This window comes from Nannobrachium achirus (assembly GCF_963921795.1).
Source record: "Nannobrachium achirus genome assembly, chromosome: 4".
Classification (NCBI taxonomy): domain Eukaryota; kingdom Metazoa; phylum Chordata; class Actinopteri; order Myctophiformes; family Myctophidae; genus Nannobrachium; species Nannobrachium achirus.
This window is the reverse complement of record NC_137813.1, coordinates 19,185,257-19,208,233: the sequence shown is the minus strand read 5'-3', so window position 1 is coordinate 19,208,233 and position 22,977 is coordinate 19,185,257. Positions and strand designations below refer to the sequence as shown.

Here is a 22,977-nt window from a genome sequence, read left to right as displayed (position 1 = left end):
ACCGCTGGCGGCAGTGAGCTCACAGGGCTGATGTTGAGTCATTTCATCACAGCAAGGCAGGCAACATCGCTGTGCTGCTCGGCCGCTGCTGCATTTTGCGTCGTCAGGTCAGGTGAGGTGTGGTCGAACAACAAAACGCATTCCTTCCTCCTCCAGCACGAGCCGGGCTCCGGACGGGTTCTGAGTGTTTTTAGGGACGGCACGGGCACCGTGGGGGGCCATGAGAGACACCACTCCTGTTTCTAGACCTGGCAACACACTGAGCAGCATGATGGGACCGACGGGGGCTGACTGACTTGAGACGGGTTCGTTGAAAGTTATGGAGAAGTTTCCTCTTGGCTGTATGATGATGTCGCGCTAGCTAGCTAGGTGTGCTCTGTTCAGTTGGCTGAGAATGGAGTGGGCGGGTAACGTTAGCATATTAAACTAAATATAACCTTCTTCTTAGTACTTTATGAATATAACTGCTACTGCTATATGTCCAACTTTAAACGTTATGTCTGCTAGCACAGGCGCTAGCTAAAAGTCCCTGAAATCCCAATGTATGTCCCTTGCCGACTAGAGATCTACAAGCTAACATAGCATTATGATAACTTATAGACCTGTTCTTGTCGGCAAGTGACACAGTCGTGCGGTGGAGTTAAACTTGTATTATTCAAGTGTTTCCCTGTGCGCGAAGGTCCCCTCCCTCCATATCTCGTCTATCTTCCAGGGTGACTTTTTGTCTGGTGTTTACCTTCAAAGCTTGAGGCTTCCACAAGAAGGGGGTTACTGAGCCCAAACACTGTGTGTATGTGGGTGCTGTTGTTTTTTTTTGGGCGTATATAATGATGATGGAGAGAGAAGGGTGTATGCATGCCTGGCAGCATGCATGTAGGGTGGGTAAAAGCAGGATGGGGAAGTTATATTTAGTGACACAGCAGCTGCTGATTGAGGCAATGCAGGGGGAGGGAGGGGCGCAGCTATAAGGTCATCTGGGATGGAGAATTATATAGTACAATGGAAATGATGACTGTGATTTGAACCTCAGTTGACGGCGAAACTCTGATCATCATCTTTTTTCTCTCCTCAGTGTTCTTAAACCCGGGGGGCAAGAGGAAGGCAGCAAAGGAAGCTGGACAACCTGTTCGTAGAATGAGACGGGGAGGAGCAGATGTGGCTTTGCTCGGCAGTCTGAGGAGAGGAAGTGAAATTAAGGAATTATCACTTGATTCATCGGATATAACCACTACATAACAGAAAGAACACCCTTGTTTCTGCTCTGTGTCCCTGAGACCTCCTGTCTAACAAAAGTGGATGCGCTTTGATAGAGCTGAACAAACTACACAAGACAAATGAGGGACCAAGTTGACGATTGGCTTGCAGCAACTTGATTGGTCTGCAAGTTGTCCATGTATCCACCCATGTGTCTGTTTTTTCGTGTTGCAGTCACGACGTCAAGCAACAAACACGGTTAAGAAATACATATGCACGACTTGCAACGCTTCGCGGCCTATGTGAAGGACATCTAAGTTCAGCCACTGCAAAAGCAGTAAGGACAGACGGACCTCTTGGAACTTTCTTTACTCTACCAAAGTGCTCCAGGCACGCCACTTGTTGTCTGAAGCCGACTGCAGCCTTAGGACGAGGCGGGGAAGAGAGTGCACCCTGGGTTGATGGCAACAAAACTGTGAATTCATTCAGGGAGGATTAACATTTTGGATGTGGTGAGCTGGGATTCCCCAACTGGAATGTTGGATGGGAACTGGAACTAAGGTGGAATCACAGGGACCTTACTTGCCTTAGCATGAATCACACATGTCCGGTGTATAAGGCGATCCACCTCCACTGGCTGCGGTTGCACGTGGAAACCGAAACGTATATGATGTGAACATTTAAAACTGCACAGAATCTCTTTACAATTGGGGAAATCAACTGGAAATGACATTGTACTGTATCATTTTTTGGAAAAGGTCTTACACTACAATGACGTGTTAGCATTTGGGGAAGAGAGTTTTACTGGGGACATTGCACCATTACCTCTGTGGAACTATCTGTGTTTACTGGGAAACTAACTAAGAGACCGTCCACTTTAGCAGCAGTATCATGGCCGGGAAGGACTACAATCATCTTTTCAAATTGCTCATCATTGGAGACTCCAGTTAGTGCATTTTGACTTATCCTTTATTTACTTACAATGAACAAATTCCAAAATGTATCTGTGTCAAAGCCCTGTACAAGTAGTCAACTAGTCAACTTTACATTCTATTCTGTCCTCAAGGATGTGATCTTTCCTGTTTTTGAGTTGTTTTTGGACACGCTACTCATTATTTTCCACTGGAGTAATGTCATTTTTTACTTTATTCAGCATCCACTTTATAAGTAAACTTGCAATAGCAACACTGCAAAGCAGGCAAACCAGTCTGTCACATCGTACTAGACACAGTACAAGTACAATCACCTGATAACAATTATTTAATGACTTCTTGGTAACTGGTCTTGCACGCCCATTCTGCATTCACAGAGGTGGAGGCAACTAGACTTCCAGAGTTTTGAACAACTAACCTTTTCTGACTTTCCCCCTTTGAAATAATCCTAATCATTGCTAGAATATTAGTATTGATGATGATAGAACTGTAAAGAATTTATGCTCAATTACTCATGAAATGGGAACGGTCTTGAAATGTGACCAATCTTATATAGACAATTTAACCAAATAGCCAATCTACAAGCTCACAATGTGTTGCAATTTACAATTTAGGTATGCAAATGCAGCGACATGTGAGCGTGTAGATCGACTATTTTCAGCGAATAGATTTGGTGTAGCGGGGAAAAAAGGAGGGGCCCAAGTTCAGACACCTGTAGATTCATCTTAAAATCAAGAGATTTCAATTTAATTTTGCTTAAATGTTTATATTGTAAGATCAGGCATTCATGGGCCCTTTGGAAAATGTACTGCAGACTTCTGGGGTTTGGCTGTAATTGACCTTTTATTCTGATCTATCACTCTTGTCTATTAATTGTTCTTGGACTGAGATCTTGTTTTCTTTTTGTGTGTTCTCTGTACTCCCTGTCGCAGATGTAGGGAAAAGCAGTCTCCTCCTCCGCTTTGCAGACAACTCCTTCTCTGGTGAGTTATTGTTTCTGTTTCAGTATGAGTACCTTTTTCACTCGTGTTAGTTAACATCTACTAGTCAATCTCAATTCATTTCGTCCCTCCAAGTCTGTATTATTGGTGTAACATATTGCAGCCTAACAGCTGCACAGGCCATATACTTTCTCTACGGCACATAGTACTGGGATAGATGTCACACAATCAAACCCCAAACGATTATGACTTGGCTCATTGTCTACCTTCATCACAATAGTTTAACCACTTGAACATGTATACTTAATTCTACAGCAAATATTAATAACGTGTTTGCCTATTTTCACTGAATGTTCGTCTATTTACAGTATAACATGCCCAGATTAGGGACGATGGGGTTCATGTGGTTTCACTTTGTGCTTTTTTTTACATTGGTGTTTCTAATGCTTTGCCCTGGTCTCTCTCAGGCAGCTACATCACTACCATTGGTGTGGACTTCAAGATCCGCACGGTGGACATCGACGGGGAGCGAGTCAAACTGCAAATCTGGGACACGGCGGGTCAAGAGAGATTCCGAACCATCACTTCAACGTAATGTTAATGTCTCAGACTCAGAGTTAGAACCAGAGTTCTCTTCTGCACTCCAATTATAGACGTATATTATGACTCTACAAAGGCTGTGATTTGCAAAATGTAACTTTATTTTGGAAGTGTCATACAGAGTCACTGTGTTATTACATGTAGCATTGTAATTGCAGTGATTTCAGCTTGTCCACAAATGTTGGGGCTCACATCACTGTGGTAAAGTGCATTTATAGTGAATTCCATTTCTCGACCAAGGGTTAGGAGGAATGAAAGATCTAAACCAGAGTGCATTATTGCACACAGGAAGGACGATCAGAATGAGTACTAAATTGAATATAATCTAAATTATATATTGGCTTTACACAGGTGGGGAGGGCTACACTGCAATAGTCCAGATACATGAAACTATTACTGTTAATTCCAAAATTAGAAGCCTATTTATTACTTTAGGATGAAAGTTAACTGATTGATAATACAATGCTGTCTCATAGATGCTGCCAGTCAGTGGCGTGAAAAAGTTGGGCTTTACGACAGGGTCGTCTTTTATAAATTGGCTTACCTTTGCCACTTTTCATCACCTGGTTTTACACATGGACTCAAGGTTTATTTTTTGAATCAAGAGCCAGTCCATTTATTCTTTAACACCCTATCCCTATTGCCAGTTCATATATATACACACTATCCTTTGTTAGTTTGTGATCAACTCAGATCTGGCATCCCAATTTTGGGTCCCAAACCACTGGTTGAAAACACGACTGTAGAGCATGTTTGGATGTATGTTAACTTAGTAGATTGTTGAGCATTCTGTAACATGCCACATCATCTGTAGTGCCAAACACCCATGACGTCTCAGAGACCGGAACATTTTATTTATATTCTGTCATCAGACAGCAAGTAATTCTTTATTGCTTCATGAAATTTGATCATGCTTTGAGTTCAAAACTCAATGATAAAATACAAAGAAACAGATGGTCAACACCAATTTCCTGCATTTCTACGGATCATGGGATATCATGGAATTATGAGAAATACATTCCAGACAGCAGATCAGGGACATGACGGACGGGTCATGATGTCATGGAATATTAGGGAAGTTTGCAAATGGCTCATTCTACAGGAATCTACGGGAATGTAGTGTTTTTTAAATTACTTTTTCCCAATGGGACCAGGGTTAGTTGAGCCAAGTCAGAATGTTTATAGATGTTCTTTTGAACATGTTTAACTATAACCCTACTTCCTTTATTTGCACTAAGTAGGTATAATAATGAAAGTGAATAACCTCTGCTTGGCCTTGTGGTTGGAAAAGCCCAGCACAAACTGATCCTTAAAAAGAAAGTTATGAATTTTAACCATGAATTCAGGACATACCAAAGCGCACACTCTTGATTCAGTGACCCTGTCAAAACATTTCATAACACATGTTTAGCCCCTCGCACCCACTGGTTGACAACTAATGCTGCATAATCATGAAGGGCTGTAGCCTCTATTTCAATCTCAATCAGTGGTTCTCAAAGGGAATCTTTTCAGGGGGAGTCAAATGGAACATAACAGGTCTATAACTCTTTGAGAGTGTACACATTTGTACATTAATTTATGGGCAGGTCCTTGAAAATTCTAAAGTTTGAGAACTTCAAACATTATTTCCAGCACTGATTGCATCTGTGCCTGGCTGCTGCCATGATGCATACATCTCAAACCTTTTTGTCTCTTCTTACCTTCAGGTATTACAGAAACACCCATGGTGTCATTATAGTCTACGATGTGACCAACCCAGAGTCATTTGTGAATGTTAAGAGATGGCTGAATGAAATCTCTCAAAACTGCGACACCGTCTGCAAGATCTTGGGTGAGTTCCTGTTTTTTAGTTTGTTGTTTTTCTTTTGGATTTTGCTGGAGAAGTTCACCATCACAGTGTTCTGTGTCACAAGGTTCCCTCCAACACAGAGCAGGAAATACACTCTGGTTAACTTGAAGTTACTTAGTCGGGGAAAGACACTGGATCACACTGATCTTCTTTTGAATATTTAATATGCATTGCATATTAAGGTTTCGATTCTATTGCATCATCAGAGTCAGCTGACTCGATCTAACACATTTCAACAACAAGGCAATTCAAAGTGCTTTAAACAGTTTAGAGAATAGGAAATAAGAATATGGTAAAATAAGTCACTGAAAGTTGTAGCAGACGTGCAGTATTCAGGGAGTTTGTTCCAGATGTGCGGTGCATACGTGCTGAATGCTCCTTCTCTGCCTTCTCTGGACAGAGTCTCAGCATTGAAACACTGGTTATGTATATTTGCATATTAAATATTTAAAAGAAGATTGTTGTGCTCCAGTGTCTTTGTCTGGTTTAGTCCTTGGGAGAGCTGTATGTCCATTTCTGAGAGCACCAGGGATTAGAAAAAGCTGGATAATAAATGGATAACGCCAGGATGGAAGTGGTTAATTGCTGTAGTGCTGTTTCACTATGAGCAAATCATTATACTTTGTTGCAGCGATTTTCCAACCTCTTGACTTGACTTGCATTTTGGGAGGCCTTTCTGGTTTGTCTGGTTTACAAATATCGGCGAGAGAACAAATGTCTCCTGTACCCCTTTTTGTCTCTCCTCTCAGTGGGCAACAAGAACGACGACCCGACCAGGAAGCAGGTGGACACCCAGGATGCACAGCGTTTCGGCGAATCCGTGGGAGTGCGTGTATTCGAGACCAGCGCCAAAGAGAATGTCAATGTAGAAGAGGTGAGCTCGCAGAGGGGGTCAAAACTAAAAATGGTACAACATGCTACCCTTGCTTGAATGTGTACTGTTCACTCTAAACAAGCCCAGAAGAATTGATCAACTGCAGACTTGCTGGAGAATTTAGCCTTACAATTATGTAAACGTTTTAGGGTTGTTCCGATACTGGTATCGGGAAAGTGTCCGATATGGCCTCATTTGGTCATATCGGAATCGGCGAGTACGCCAGTCTATCCACTGATCCAATACAGGGGTAAGGTGTTGACACTGTGGCAGGTAAATAAACGTTTGGGTACCCAATATACAGTAGTTGCTGGTTGGCTATCTGCATTTTTAATCCAATGAATCACAATCTACTGTACATGTAGCCTCACAAAAACACAAGTCTGCCGGTCTGGAAGGGGTGTGGCTAATTGATTGGCAGGTTAAAGCCATTGCGGATTGAAATATGAGAATCATTCAAAACACGCTTTGTGGTTGAATGAATAATGCCTACCCAGATGTAGAGATACAGCCTGCTGTACCAGGGAGTCACATTATGTCTAAGAGTTATCCTCCGTCAATACGGCCTATCTACAAGTAGTTTGGCTATTTTCAGCACTTGTGAATGTCATGCTACTTAAAGGGGCTATCTCACCTAAAGGGGTACTGTCACCTTAAGAAATCATCTTAAAATACAAGTTAATATTTTTTTGATGTCGTTGTGGGAATTTGCTAAGCCAATCAAATTAATGAATTGACTAGTACTTACTGTAAGTCTGTACAATGTACATTCCCTTCCGATCGCCTGCAGGGCCGCTCTTGCAGCCCCAAAAAGCATCTTCTCTGCTCCCAGAGGGCTACTGGGCTAGCAGTAAAGCTAAAGTCACGAATTATATTTCCACCCAAATCTGGTTGTTACTTCCCCATTGTTTATGAGAATATGCTTGTTTATGTTTAATTGTTGAAATGGTGAACACAATGTTTTCACCGAGAGGGGATGTTGCCTCTCGCCGGGCAGCAGGGCACTAAATGCGGGGGGCTTGGCACCTTTTCCCCCGCTAACCGTAGCCCCCGCTGTAGCTTTTACTCCGCTCTGTCCTCGCACAGCCAGCCAGCCAGCTGCACACACACCATAGAGTTATGACACACACACACACACACACACACACTCTAGAAGAAAACAAGGCGGAGAGCAAAGGCTGTTTCTGACCGAGGAGAAACCATTTTAACAGCGGGTACTCCAAGAAGTTGTTTTTTTATCCGTATATTTTGAAACTATAAAGCCACGGTGGTCGCTGGTCCCCATTCCGACATCGTGGCATGGCTGAGAGAGCTCAGCTGGTTAATCGCATTAGAATGCGTTCTCCATAACGTTAATAGTTTCCATTGATATAAGGAACGATTTTGGGGTAAGTAAGTGATTTGAACGGAGGATATATTGATGAAATGGAAACGCTGTGTTTATCAGCATTTGTCTGTCTGTCTCCTTCTCCTCGGCTCCTCCTCCCCGCCCCTCTATTGGGCCGTAAGCTCCCCGGCCGCACTAGAGGGCTGGTACTCGTAGGCGGGGAGTGGAGGGGGCTGCGCTGCGGGCTATGGGAAATTTGATTCATACGTGTTTTCATATAGACCACGTGACCTACTGTATCATACTATTATAATGACAGCGGACCTTTAAGTATACAGTAAATCTGGCTTTTGGACAGACGTTTCCATAGCTTCTCCATGCATTCTTTATTTTCTACAGAAAAATGTTTGTATGAGTCATAAATGGTCATATGTAATACATGTGACCATTAATCCGTTTTCTTTTTTGGTCGCATGTAATTGTAAATTTAACTGGTGTCATAGAACTGTCACATGTCCAATTTGCTGCAGTTTAACAGTCATCACAGCACTGGGTCTTAACTGTATTTAATCTTCTCAATCCACTTGTAAAGCTACAATCCATACGTTTTCATGTTTGTTGTCCACCTCCTGACAGAGAGGTAATTGCAACGATGTCCAAACCGGGGGTCAGTGGTGCTCAAACTCTTTCATGTGAAGGACCCCCAAAATGATATGTATTTGGCCACGGACCCCCATCTCAAAATAATATTTAGTTCCAGGGACCCCCCAGAAGCAAAATTTGAGTTACAAATGTTCAAAAAAAAAGAAAATACATATATTCAAAGATTTGCACACAGATCTACAAGCTCGCAGCGCTGCACTGCACTGCACGCTTGTAGATCTGCTATTTTTCAATAGCTAAAGTATAAAATAATTAAGGCCCATCAAGCTTGTACATCTGCTATTTTTCAATAGCTAAAGTATAAAATAATTAAGGCCCATCCACATTGGGCCCTAGTAACTCAGTCCCACTTTCCCCCCCTTGTGACGCCCTTGGTTTCAGATGTTCATGGCCTTCACTCACATGGTCCTCCGGGCCAAGAAGCAGAGCCAGAGCCGTGCGGAGAAAGAGCGTGAGAGAGACGACACAGTGCACATCAACGCCCAGAGAGACCACCGGAGGAAGAGAGGGAAGAAATGTTGCTGAGACCTACTGGATGATACCGCTTACCCACTTTCAACCTGGCGTCCATGTTTTGGGCATGTTGTTGTAGGCTAAAACTTTCAAAGATGGCTCAAATAGATGATCTACAAGCTCACAATCCTTTTTTGAAATGGGCCTTAAAGCAAGGGGACACTTTGGTAGAGGTTTTGGTTGTGTATTGTACTAGTTACCTCCTCGCCTTGATGTAACTCCAGATCTTGTTGAGTTATCTCCTATAGTTGCTTTGCTGATTAGAAATTGATTTTCCAAAAACATTTAACATCACTGAATCCCTACCTGTGGTCCAGGGTCCACTGGTCGGCCCCGAGGGAGTAGTAAGTCCCTCAAATATTGTGAAAGCACTAAGATGTTCTTGATAACATAACATGAAAGACGTATTAAAAAAAAGAGTAAGACCAATTACATGAAATGACATTTGTAATACAGATAAATGGGAACATAAAGTATACTATTGAAGTTCCATTGGTCCAAGGTTGGGAACCACTGGCTTGCGTTGTACAATGAAATGTTTGTGTTAAAAGTGTCACTGTGCATTGTAAGTCAATGAGAACATTTTCAAATATTGATTTCTTATCGGAGATAACTCGACAGTATTTGGAGTTGCATCATGGCACGATAACTACAAACCTCGAAAAAAAAGTGTTGTTGCGCTGAGGCTCAATGGAAAACATTCAATGTCGAAGTATATAGGGAAAACTGTGCCTTATGCTATCACTTTAAATTTGCAAATGTCACAGATGTAGTGTCAATTTATCTAGCCAAACCAATACAAAATGCCACAAGTGTATGGTAGGTATTGGGGGGGGGGGGGGGGGGTGGGGGGGGGGGGGGGGGGTTTGTCTCTGGAGTGAAAGAGTGGTTAAAACCCTGTGTGTGTGAAAGACCAGAGGTTTTACATGCATTAACCTTGCACTGAGAAGGCACAAACGGGGAGGGGGAGGGAGGGAGCAGGATAGCAAAACCACTGTTTATGTGCAGACTTTATTTTGCTAGTTGTTTTTACAGTATGGTCGGCTGTCGGTTCCATTTTTTTTAAAGGGAAAACGTGTCAAAAATGTCCACTAGAAGTGTAACCCAGAGAAGATGCTAACACACTAGAGGGTCGTTCTCTTAAATACTAATTCAATCATCCAACATGTGCTCTGTGTTTGTGAATGTGATGATAATCCTGGACTTGGTATTCGTCTCATGGCAATAAGAGCCCCAAAAGTGTTCAACAGTAACCAGTCGGTGTCTTGTCTGTTGTTTTTAATGCAAATGACTGTTTAACAGCAAACAATCTTGTCTGACTCCAAATAAAGCAATAAAATATGTCTCTCTTCAGTATGACATTAAAAACATCCTACACACCAGAATACCTCGGTTCCACTTCTGTGTGTTGTGACGATATATGCAGGAGTTTGAATTTGTCAGTGTAAAGTAACATACAGTAAGTACATTTACTGAAGTACAATTTTGACCTTACTTTACTGGAGTACATTTAGTTTATTTTCTCCCAATACTTTTACTTCTCTACTACATCTGAGGCTAATATTGTGCTTTTGCTCCACTATTATTTGAAAACACAAGTTACTTCATTTACATTAACCACTTGAGCTCTACACTGTATTCTAGTATTGAGTAGGCTTAAAGGAGTAGTTCAACCCCAAAATTACCTTTTTTCTATTGATTTGTCACACCATGGAGACTCATTGAAGGATTATTAATGTGTTAATGAAATATAAGTATGTTAGCTCTACCTCATCACAGGCCTGAACAAAAAATTAACATAGATGTAATTTCCAGTGTTCTGGTGAATTTTGGGAGTTTGACACCTCCAGGAGAAATCCCCACAATTTGTTTGTTCGTCTAATAAGAAAAAAGACAATCATGTTTCAAGCAGCAAGTAGCTTAATGAGTTAGGATACTGAGCGAATTATACAGAGGCTGTGGGTTTAAGCCCCACTGAAGATCTTACTTTAAAGACTGATATCCAGCAGAATAACTTCAAAACCAGTTCAGAAAACATTGTGAGATGACCTCGCTGTGCTGGTGCAGCGGACTAGTAATGAGGTCTGTGAAGTAGAATACCTTTAATAGGTTTGTTCAAATCTGGCGGTGGTCGAGGCGGGGTCTGTTTGGGGTGTGTGGGCAATGCATGCAACACCAAACAGATATTCTCTTAAGTAATGACTTAAAGATGAGAAGTCAAGATGTCTTACTTTGCATCAAATCTGTACACCATTTGGTATTTTAAGGCTGAAATTGTACCCATGCTAAAGCAAGCCTGATAAAAGTATCAAACATATAAAAAAAATGTAACAGAACACAGGGAAATATTATATTACTGTTAAGAAGTTTTGGGGGGAACCCCAGACCCTCGTTGTGGAGTTCCGTGCACCCCCACCGACCCAAAAAAGTATGTCCCAAAATCAAAGTGAAAAAAGTGAGTCCCATCAAGGTGAAACACCCGGAGAAAAGTGAGTCCCATCAAGGTGAAACACCCGGAGAAAAGTGAGTCCAAAAATCCCCAAAAAAGTGAGTCCCAAAATCAAGGCGAAACACCTGGAAAAAAGTGAGTACCATCAAGTCGAAACACCCGGAGAAAAGTGAGTCCCAAAATCAAGGCGAAACACCTTGAAAAAAGTGAGTCCCATCAAGGCGAAACACCGGAGAAAAGTGAGTCCCATCAAGGCGAAACACCTGGAGAAAACTCATGCAAATGAGGTCCAAGTCAGACCTCTAGAAGGTACATTCTGGAACAGGAGACTTCTTCCTAAAACAGGAGGGTTGGCAGGTATGCTGATGAGAGATGGTCTACTCTATAGCTGTCTAAAGATCAGCCTCTCAGTGCTGAGGTTCCAGGTTCAAATCTCAGTCCTTTTATGTTGCTGTATTATTTGGACCTTTTTCAAGGCTAAAATACAAAATAATTACTCAAAAGCACCAGGAGCCATCTACGTTGAGAGATGGTGTAGTGGTCTAGACATTTGTCTCACAGTGCAGAGCTTCTGTGTTCAAATCTCACTCCTCCTATCTTGCTGTTTTACCTTTACATTTCATTCAAGGTTAAAATATAAAAGAGTTAGTCAAAAGCACTAGAAAATGCATCTAGTGGTCTAAAAATCAGAGTTCTCGTACAGATCATTGTTGTTGCTTTTCAAGGTTAAAATACAAAAGAAGTATTCAAAGCACCAGATAAAGTCTGCTGTGGGAGATGGTGTAGTGGTTTACACATCAGACTCTGAATGCAGAGGTCACATGTTCAAATCCATTCCTGCAGTGCTTTGACCTTTTCAAGGCTAAAATAGAAGAGAACAATGTTCAAATCCATTCCTGCAGTGCTTTGACCTTTTCAAGGCTAAAATAGAAGAGAACAACTCAAAAGCACCAGGAGATACCTGTTGAGGGCCCAAAGGTGCCTTGGCTCAATGGTATGGTTGCTTGATTGGTTGTCCCTGCTTCAGGCAGGTTTCAGACAGGTTCAAGTCCCATGCCCAAGGTACACGGAGGACCATTGTGGAGGGGTGTCCCTCCCCCTGTTTCCTGAGAGCTAAAGGTGGGGGGTTATATCTGAAAGAACTCTGTCCAACAGAAATTTTACAGAAAAAAAATTCCAACCCACATGCCTTGAGAGCACTGGAAAAATTAGAAAATTGAGACAATTTTAGCCTTTAAAAAGGTCAATGTAGGTTGAGTGGGATTAGAACATGGAACCTCTTGACTGAGAGTCTGAGCATTAGACCATTAGGCCATCTCTCACTGTAATTATGTTTTGGTGCTTTTGAGTACTTATGTTGTATTTTAACCTTGAAAAGATCCAAGTATAAGAGCAGTAGTTAGTAGGGTGACTGGGTTTTGAACACAGAACCTCTGCACCTGAAGTCTGATCTGTAGACCACTACACCATCTACAATCTAAAAAACATCAGGTGCTTTTGAGTAATTATTTTGTACTTTACCCATGAAAATGTCAAAATAAAACAGCAATGTAGGAGGTCTGAAATTTGTACATGGAACATCAGCAATGAGAGTCTGATATTCAGACAACTACTCCATCTCTTACTAACTTTTGAGTGCTCTTGTCTTGAGTAATTCTTTAGTATTTGAACCTTGAAAAGGTTCAAGTAAAAGAACAGTGACCTATGGGAGAACTGGGATTTGAACATGGCTGCTCTAAACTGAGAGACCAATCATCAGTCCACTAGACCATATGCAGGATGGGCAACATTTGAATGTCAGAACCAATAAGATTTCTATTTCTATTTTTTTAAGGGGGTAGGGGGGAGATTCCCTAAACGGGGTCTGAGGGTCCTCCCCAAGAACTTAATCTTAACATATATACATTTTCCTGTGTTTTATTGAATTTTACACTAATGATTCGCCATGCAACTCCTTGCAACAAAACTGTTTTAAGGTCAACCGCACCAAAGCAACTCTTTGCAACTGCCATAATGGTTGCATGATGTTGCAAATCATTGGTGTCAGGGTCAGGGCATAACATCAAGAGTTGACCAGTTGTCTGGGACAACTAATAAATATTTAAACGTAGCCTACTGGCTTGTGGTTTCATCTCTAAAGTGAGTCCCATCCAAAACACCCGGAGAAAAGTGAGTCCCATCAAGGCGAAACCTGGCGAAACACCCGGAGGGAAAAAAACTCATGCAAATGAGGTCCAAGTCAGACCTCTAGAAGGCCAATCTGTCTGTAATCGAGAGATTCTAGGCTGACTTGGACCTCATTTGCACAAGTTTTTTTTTCTCCAGGTGTTTTGCCTTCATGGGACGCACTTTTTCAGGTGTTTCGCCTTGATTTTAGAGAGAGCTAGATCTCACACCTTTCAACAAACTAGCTTATTTCCACAGGAAACCATTTAAGTATCTCATATAACATTGAATGACAGACGAATAGAACACAGTACTATGCAGTAGATATGTAAATAAAATAAAATGAAAGAACCAAAAAAGAAAAAGAAAACAGTAAGTCTAAACAAACAGTAAGTATATAAAAAGAAGGGGCAGGGGAGGGTAGGGCTGGGCTAGGTTCTTTTTTTTTTTACCAGTTGCGAACGGCTGCTGCCTGTAAATGGTTTTTCAGGGCAATTTTAAAGGATGCTAGGGATCCACACTCCTTTATGGCCTTCGGTAAGGCTTTCCACATTTTGGTGGTATAGCAGAAGAACGAGTTTGACCCTTTGTTGGTTTTGACTCTGGTTTGAAAGTGATCTGTGGCACTGCCTCTGGTGTTGTAATTATGGACATCCTTAACGTTTATAAAGTATTTTGACAGGTACTTAGGTATCATAGTGGTGTAGTGTATCTTGTACACCAGGCCCATTGAAAGTTGCTGTACTCTGTCATCTACTCTGAGGAGGGTTGGCAGGTATGTCTTACTCTTCAAGAGTTGCTTTTGATTGCCTTCAGTTAGTAAAGTTAATTGAAACTCCAGCATTGAATAGTAGGAGGCATGGGATTTTACTAGGAATGACTGCATTTAAAATTTAAATCAGGCAAAAGGTCAAAGTGAAAAAGCAATGCTCTTTGGGATGACCGGGATTTGAACATGGGACCTCTGTGCTGGGAGTCTTCTATTCAGCCCACTGCACAATCTCTCAATGCAGGCTTTGTTTAATCCTTTTAAAAGGTTAAATTGCAACAGTAGTTATTTGAAGGAGGCCTGGGATTTGAACATTGGACCTCCAAGCTGGAAGTCTGATGTTCAGACCACAACAACATCTCTCACTGCAAGTGTTACTGCTTTTTGACTTCTTCTCTTGTGTTGTAGCCTTGAAAATATTAAAGTACGGTACTCAAGCAATGCGTAGGATGCAACATTAGACTCTGAGTGCACAGGTTCCATGTTCAAATCTCAGTCCTCCAACGTTGAAATACTTACTAAAATAATTACTTAAAAGCACCATAACATATATGCAGTCAGAGATGGTGTAGTGGTCTAAACATTAGACTCTCAGTGCAGAGCTTCTGTGTTCAAATTGTGGTACTCCTACATTGCTATACTACTTTAACATTTTGAAGGTTATAATACAAAAGTAGTACTCAAAAGCTCTAGGAAACACCTGCAGTGAGATGGGAGTGTTTTTTGCAGGTCTTTCAGTCCGAGTGTATCAAAAAGGCAACAGGGTTAAGGCAACAGAAGCTTGTGATCCTAAACCTAACCTTAAACTTAACCCTAGCTATATAGTCCAGCTATTCTTTTACAGAAAGACGTTTTAAATGGTGAAATTCAACTGACTTTTTTCTGGATTCCAAGAATTGACAGTCACATGAAAAAAAAAAGTCAGTTGAATCCCACCAATGGCCCTCTGTGTAATTTGACCACATGGGACTTGAACTTGCAATCTGTCTATAGCAGAGGCAACTGCTGAAGCGCACCACACCACTGAGTCAAAGCTCTCAATGAAAATGTCTTCTAGAGCTTTTGAGTACTCTTTTTGTATTATAACCTTGGATTTGTATTATAACCTTGAAAATGTCCTATATAATAGGAGTTAAGTACTATAGCAATGTAGGAGGACTGAGATTTGAACATGTAACCTCTGCACTGAGAGTCTGATCTTAAACATCCAGTAGCTCTGGGCCATTGATATCTGACCATAGTTACAGCATGCATGTGACTACAATGTCTGCTGGACAGTTGTTCTGGCAGCCATTCATCCTGGAAAATCACACAAATCTGAAATCTCTCTCTCTCTCTGAGAGTAACATGCTGGTGAATGTATGTCACTCAGAATACTCTGTGTGAATCTGTCCATTCTTGGACAGCTCTGATGTAAAGAAAATCACACGCAATTGTGAAGTGAGCGGTGGTCGTGCTTGCATTACGTCTTCAGACTAGGATATAGGTCTAGGATGTAATTGGTGATGTAATACAGGCTACGCACACACACACACACACATTGCTATGGCAAAACGCTGAGGAAAAAGACTAGGATATAGATCTAGGATGTAATTGGTGATATAATACAGGCTACACACACACACACACACACACACACACACACACACACACACACACACACACACACACACACACACACACACACACACACACACACACACACACACACCTATACTGGTAGATGTGGTTTAGCAGGACCCTTTAGCTCAAACCTGCGGTTTACAACATTAGCAGGACACCACTTTCCACTTGCTTTACTAATATGTGGAGCATGTCAAAAAATCTATTTTGAGCCATAGAACACATATTTCACTTCAAAAGTTGAATAAACTCAACACAACTCAAGTTTTAACAATCTGACAAAATCCTACATTAGGAGGACATTAGATAATTAGGTTCTAAGCTCCGCCCATGTGAATTAACAGGACTAACTACATTAACAGGACAGCTGCAATTAAACACATGAAGATATGTCACTGCAGGGTATTTAAGGGTCAAATGTGATTAAATGTGACATAGCTAAACACAAACAAGGCATTCTATTGATGTTTTTAAATCTCTTCCTAAGACACATTTGTTTTTTCGCTGGCTTTTAATGTTCCTTAATTTTCCTGCGCAAATCGCTACACAGTATGTCTACACTCATGTCATCAACATGGATCTGTCCCATATAGCGCCCCCATCAGGCCGATTTTTTCAAACACATTTTTTGACACTGCTCCTACAAATTTTGCCCTAAAATCACGAAAATCGGTACACCCCACATTCTCTGAGCCAACCAAAACTATACATTGTCCACACAACTAGGAACCAATGCCAGTTACATCCGTCTTTGTGTATACATGTGACCTGACGGTCGCTTATCTCCCGATTAGGGAGTCTTACTGGTAGGCCTGTTTGTCATTTATGCACCATGTACAGCACTTCGGTCAATGTCTCTTGCCTACAGTGGTGTGTTACTGTTTCAACACCTGACTTGCCCTCAGGATCAACCATACAAGTGGAATATAAGCCAGTAAACATGCAGGACTGGAATGACATCGATACAAAGCTCACTAACTAAGTGTTGTTGGTGCCACTGAGATGGTAAACTACAATTCAATGCAATATGACTACTGTGTGTGACTTAGCAGGCCTGAGAACAGGCTGAGAGATGTGATTTCAACATCTTCAATGTTGAGCTACTGTTAATAAAGTTCTGCAGTGAACAAACTAGCATTTTCATCCATCTTGGTCGAAGGGGGACATTGAAAATGTCATGACTGAGGGGTCAATAGACTTAAGCTTTGTGAAGTTAACTTTACAGCTCGTCTGTTATTCTTGACTTCTTTAGAGATTTTCATAAGAGATTTACTGGAAGGGTTATAAGACCAAAAACTATAGCTGAAAAACACACCAATCATGAACAAGGTTCAACATTTATTTTTTGTAGGACACAGGAATGTAGCCCTGCCCCGCTGTAATCAGACAAAATTCGGGGAAGACCGCCAAAGCACCTCAGACCGTAGGGATGGGACAATATACGATATTATCGTTTATCGTGATAAAAAACACTCACAATAATCATATTGTGGAGATTTAATTTATCGTGATATCATCCTCTGTCATACACTGGGATCAATTCACCTTTTATTTGCCGAGCTGCATATCCAGTACTATTTAAACCCTCTATAATTGGTAAAAGGTACATAATATATGTACTTGATACAGTAGTTTTTCACTCTCTACCAAATCTCTTTGCCAAAAAATAGACGATCTACAAGCTCACAATGCTTCGTGCTGCGAGCTTGTAGATCTGCATGATTACTGCATGATTGATCTGTCGCAAAGCCCTCTCCCTAACTGTGAGGATTGGACGACAGCGTAACAAAACACTTCCACCCAAAGTTGGCTCCCATAACCCGCTAAAAAGCCCGTACCTTGGCCCCCCATCGACCGGGAGAGACGGGGCCAGCACCCAGGGGGTACCCAGGGGCCCAGCCACCGCCAGGGCTCCCCACGGACCCCCTGGGAAAAAAATATGGGAAAATAGTCAAAAGTAGCCGATCATAAATGTGACCCGATTAGGGAGTCTTACTGGTATATAGGCAAATTAATATCAAAAACATTTATATTACATTATTACGGCCATGGTGAAACGTTGCTGCTGGGGGACCTGCTACAGTGATTATAGCTACCCAGAACATTTGAAGGGAGCATTTTTCAAATCATTTTCCGAAACCAAAATCTGCCTTAGACTGCAGCCTGTCGATTGTAGGTATAAATTATCGATACATTTGTTGTTTTTGGGTCAGTTTTAAGTGCACTGCAATTAAGCAATGACATTGTTTTTTCCAGCGGGTAAATGCACAGGAAGAAAAATTAAGTGAATCTTTAAAATATAGCAGATCCACAAGTCTAGGTATGCAGGTCGCCGGTTCGATTCCCGATCCGGACGACCTTTGCCACATGTCATTCCCCATCTCTCTCCCCATTTCCTGTCTGTCTACTATCCTAACAAATAAAGGCATAAAAAGCCCAAAAAACTAATCTTAAAAAAAAAGAAAGTCAGGTCTGAGATTTATCACCCAGCCCTACTTTAATGTTGAGTTACATGTTGTATGACATCATTTTTGTAGCTGCAAGGAATAATTATGGCAATTATAATTTGATAATTGATTTGCAGTATCTCATAAGCTACAGTGCCTTACTGCATCCCCATTATTCAGTTGCCTGCAAATGTATAAATAGGCTACTTTTTCCAGAATTATGTTTAATACCAGCGTTAGTCCAGAAACCCCCACATTTACATAAATCAAAACATCTATTTTCAATAAAGTAGTAAATGAGGATCTCCCTCAATTGATCTTTTCGAGAAATTAAATAAAGGTTGAATGAATGCAAATCTTTTGTATTGCTAAATGCTCATGATGTCCCCGAACATGCCATGACAAGGCAAATGTTTTCTTTGGATATTAATGTTATCACCACCGGCACCACCAAGATGGTTACTTTGTCAACTATCATTATTCTGATATTGCTACCATGCTGTTATGTAAAAATGTTCATATTCTGTTCACACAGTGGTTCTCAAAGTGAATTCCAGGTTGGAATCCACTTTGAGAACCACTGTTCAGGCCCAGGGACTCTGACACTGTTGTTTTTGACAACAAATTTTGATTTAGTTTTGAATAAAATGTCATTTAATTTTAGTCATAATTTAGTGACCTGAAGAGTTTTAGTTTTAGTCTAATTTTAGTCGACTAAATATCATACATTTTTAGGCGACTAAATCTACAGTTCATTTAGTCAACTAAAATGTATTTTGGCAGGCCTTGATGGCATCGTAATGAGTGATTTTACACTTGGTTGTGTGCTGAAAATAGCACATCTACAAGCTCACAACGCGTTGCGCGACACGTTGTGAGCTTGTAGATCTGCTATTTTCAGCACGCAACACTTGAGAACAACCAAACATAAAATGACTCTCTACTCCACTAGTCCCTCCCTAACGTTTTAGTCTAGTTTTGATTTTGTTGACGAAATTGTCAATATAATTAGTCTTAGTTTTAGTCATCACAGCTTAGTTTTTATTTAGTTTTTGTCAGTGAAAGAAATGCAATCGACAAATACTTTTCGTCATAGTTTTAGTCAACAACATCTACACTGCTCTGACAGTACAAATGGAACCAAATGAACACTAAGTCTCATGATGCAATTAACATTATCTGTCTGTCTGTCTGTCTGTCTGTCTGTCTGTCTGTCTGTCTGTCTGTCTGTCTATCTGCCTGCCTGCCTGCCTGTTTGTCTGCCGATTGTTAACCAATTTGAGTTAAGCTCTCCTCCACTCTTTTCAAAGATTTCACCTTGTGCAGGGAAACCCTTTCACTCATTCTTTCCACTGTAGCCCACTTGCTGATTACTAGCTTGCAATGCAATCAGCCACTGATCAAATTCACCTGTGCTGCCTGCCCATCCCCCATCCCCCATCTCCCTCACTGCACTCACTCAAAACTGTGTGAGTGAGAAGCTGCCCCTCCCCCCACAGTCAGTTGGTTTGTTTGTATGCAGTCTGTACAAGGCAAGGCTTTAAATACTGTGAATATGTGTGAAAGTAAATCCTACGTGTTACTTTATGCTTAGGGTAGTCTTACTAGTGACTATATACAAATGGAACCAAATGGAACTCATAATCTGTGTAATCTATGCACATGGCTTAATTTTTTGTTCTGGTTAGTTAAAGCAGTGGTTCTCAACCTCTGGGTCAGGGAATTATTTTGGGGAGGGGGTCCCCAGATGATTATCTAAATGACTGTGCACCATTGCTTTCTCTCTGAACAGTAAACATACAGCATAAGGTTTAAGTGTAAGGGTATCTTCAGATTTCTAAAGTACCCTTCTGTAATCAATGGGGGCAATTTACCCCTTTTTGTGCAGATATATGACCGATTTGTTGCATGTCTGAGTCATCATGACATCACTGAGATGCCATAGACTCCTACCTACCCACTGTCTGACGTGACCTACCACTGCCGGATGCACCCACGCACACGCGCACACACGCACCTCATCCCGGATTGTATAACAGATTTCTTAAGCCCGGTTCACAATGCAACATGCTAGCCCAGATGATCCTTTTGCCGTCCTATAGCCTAAAAGCCTAACATGGGTTGTGACAGCACTGAGAGTAGAGACGTGCTACAGCCAATCAGAGAACAGGACAGGTGGCTTGTTTGATTTAATTCACACATTATTTTCTTTTATATAATTAAAAGACTGTTTGTCTGTCTGGATCAATCCAGTGATATAACTTTAATAATTCTCGTGGGCGAATCCAGGTGTGACAGAACACTCTCAATGGAGCTATTGTAGTCCAGCCTGAGGATGCAGTAGCCTAGACTCCGAACCTCTTCAGGCGATAAAAGCAATATAGTTGCAAATTCTTTATCCTCACGTGCGTTGTGTCCCACTTGAGCTCCTCTTTATTGTGTACTTCAAGGAACTTGTGTACTTCAAGGAACTTTAAATCCCTGCTCCCTCAAGCAAGGAGATGAGGATTAGATTTGAGTCTGGAGGAATCAAGCAGGTTAGACTGATTGTAGTCCGAGCATTTCAGGCAAAAAAGTGCGCGATTCCATCAAAATACTGCACAAACTGGCCGGACTATAGTAACATTGTGTCACATATGAGGAAATGGCATATTCGGGACAACCTTGGTAGTAGGCTAATAAGGCTATGCTTTATTCAAGCCAAACGAGACACTCTATTTGGTGCTTTATGATCCCTCAGGGAATGCTACAATTTGTCAATCAGTGTCATCACCGATAAACAAACTTTTACTGCACTGTTTTTACAGTACAGTAAAAGTACAGACAGTACAGTACAGACAGTACAGTTCAGTGATAAAAGGTCAAGGTCACAAGCTTATTTAGAATAATTTGACCTTAGAATTGTAGTAAGCTACTTTGGTGTCATATACTGTATCTGAAGGCTAGTGAAGTCACTGATCTACAAGATGTACACACAATTCGTAACACAAGAATTTTGCCTATACTGTGTAATACTGTGTAGAGGAATAATTCTAGAATCAGTATCGGGATTTAAAGGGATATTCCATTTAAAAAAACTCTGCCTTGCATGGGTCTGCCTCCCCAGGCTCAGGGCCTCTCCCCACACACACCCATTGTAACTTCAAACTCCATTATATTTTTTTCTGGTGACTCATACTACCCTCCTAATACATGAGCAGGCCATGTTTTTTTTCGATACAATTTTTCATTTATTTGTAATAATTTTAATTTTTCAAATTTTCCCAAAGAATTATTAAAAATAAATGGTTATTGAGAAAACACGGCCTGCTCACGTATTAGGAGGGTAGTATGAGTCACCAGAAACAAATAGTGTGTGTTTTTAATGAAGTTTGAAGTTACAATGGGTGTGTATGTGGAGAGGCCCTGAGCCTGGGGGGAAAGATAACATTTACATCAAATATATAAATATTAAAAACTGTTCAGGGTGTTCATAAAAGCCTGATTAGATGATAAAGTGACCAAAATGATCTGTAGGCTTGAACTTAATTAGCATTTTTACCCAAGGGTAAAAATGGTGCCTGGGTGCCTGCCTACTCCTGTATGTCGGAGTTAACTTAAACTCATATGTACTGTACATGATGTCATGGTCATGATGTGGTCATGTGATACTGTATATAGGAGCTACGCTGATCAGCATACATGACTGTGCAGAGCTGCTACCAGTGGTGCTTTGGGGTTTTCTTTTCAGGGCGGACGGTCATTTATTGACGTCACATGCACGAGCGCCTTTAGATGTGTGCGTGCTAACTAAAAGTTTGCTTTGAACAAATCTCATCTATCACAGTAATGGAGCCAGGTAGCCTGAGACACGCACAATGCACATACAGTCACCGCTGGAAACCTACAGTAGGTGTTAAAGTAACCTATCCATATGAATAGGGGGGTATGTGCAAGCCCACCACTCACTGCCTGCCTGGTAAACCTGTTATGCGAATAGCCATTTGATTACCATGGTCATCACTTGTATAGCTACACATTTTTAAAGTGACAGTTTAAGTACTTTCTAATACCTCTAGAGTGACAGTTTAAATTAAACATTGGCCAAATTGACAAATATTATGCAGAAATTGTGAAAATAGCCAATCTACATCCTCGTGAGCATGTAGATCTGCTATTATTATTAATTTAGGGGGTTGTGTCCTGAAAAGGTTGAGAACCACTGCATTAATCCATTTAGGCCTGGGGCCGATTCTAAAAATGCCTTTTAAATCCGGCCAAGATTTTCATTAAGAAAACAAATGCAATTCATTAATAAAAAATAGAAACATGTAAGAACCACAAAATGTACAGTCAATTGGATGAGTGGTTTGTAAAATATGCATAGCCTCCTTGGAGTGAGCTAAAATGTTGGCAAACTTGGAAAATGGACATTAATATAAACGTGATTTTTTGGGACGTTTTGATTAATTATTACACAAAATAACAATACAACAATTGCAATATCTGGTTAAATTTGTATAATTAAGAAACATTGTCTGTATGTTATGCAAATCATGTTGCAGGCCCATGGTGTGGCAAACCACCAACATGGTAGACCCCTGAACAGTGTTTATGCCAAGTTTAGTGTGGATCGGAGCAATGGTATGCC

General features: G+C 41.1%; 1 protein-coding gene across 1 annotated transcript; it reads left to right on the top strand.

Moving 5' to 3' along the window:
• Positions 1 to 86: 86 nt before the first annotated feature.
• LOC308283254 (ras-related protein Rab-35) lies at positions 87 to 9,695 on the top strand. Its single transcript, XM_080723643.1, has 7 exons — positions 87 to 305; positions 1,073 to 2,140; positions 3,059 to 3,109; positions 3,535 to 3,658; positions 5,374 to 5,498; positions 6,266 to 6,390; positions 8,762 to 9,695. Exons 2-7 carry the CDS (start codon positions 2,086 to 2,088, stop codon positions 8,903 to 8,905), a joined length of 624 nt encoding a protein of 207 aa, XP_080579769.1. The 5' UTR covers positions 87 to 305; positions 1,073 to 2,085; the 3' UTR covers positions 8,906 to 9,695.
• Positions 9,696 to 22,977: the final 13,282 nt, after the last annotated feature.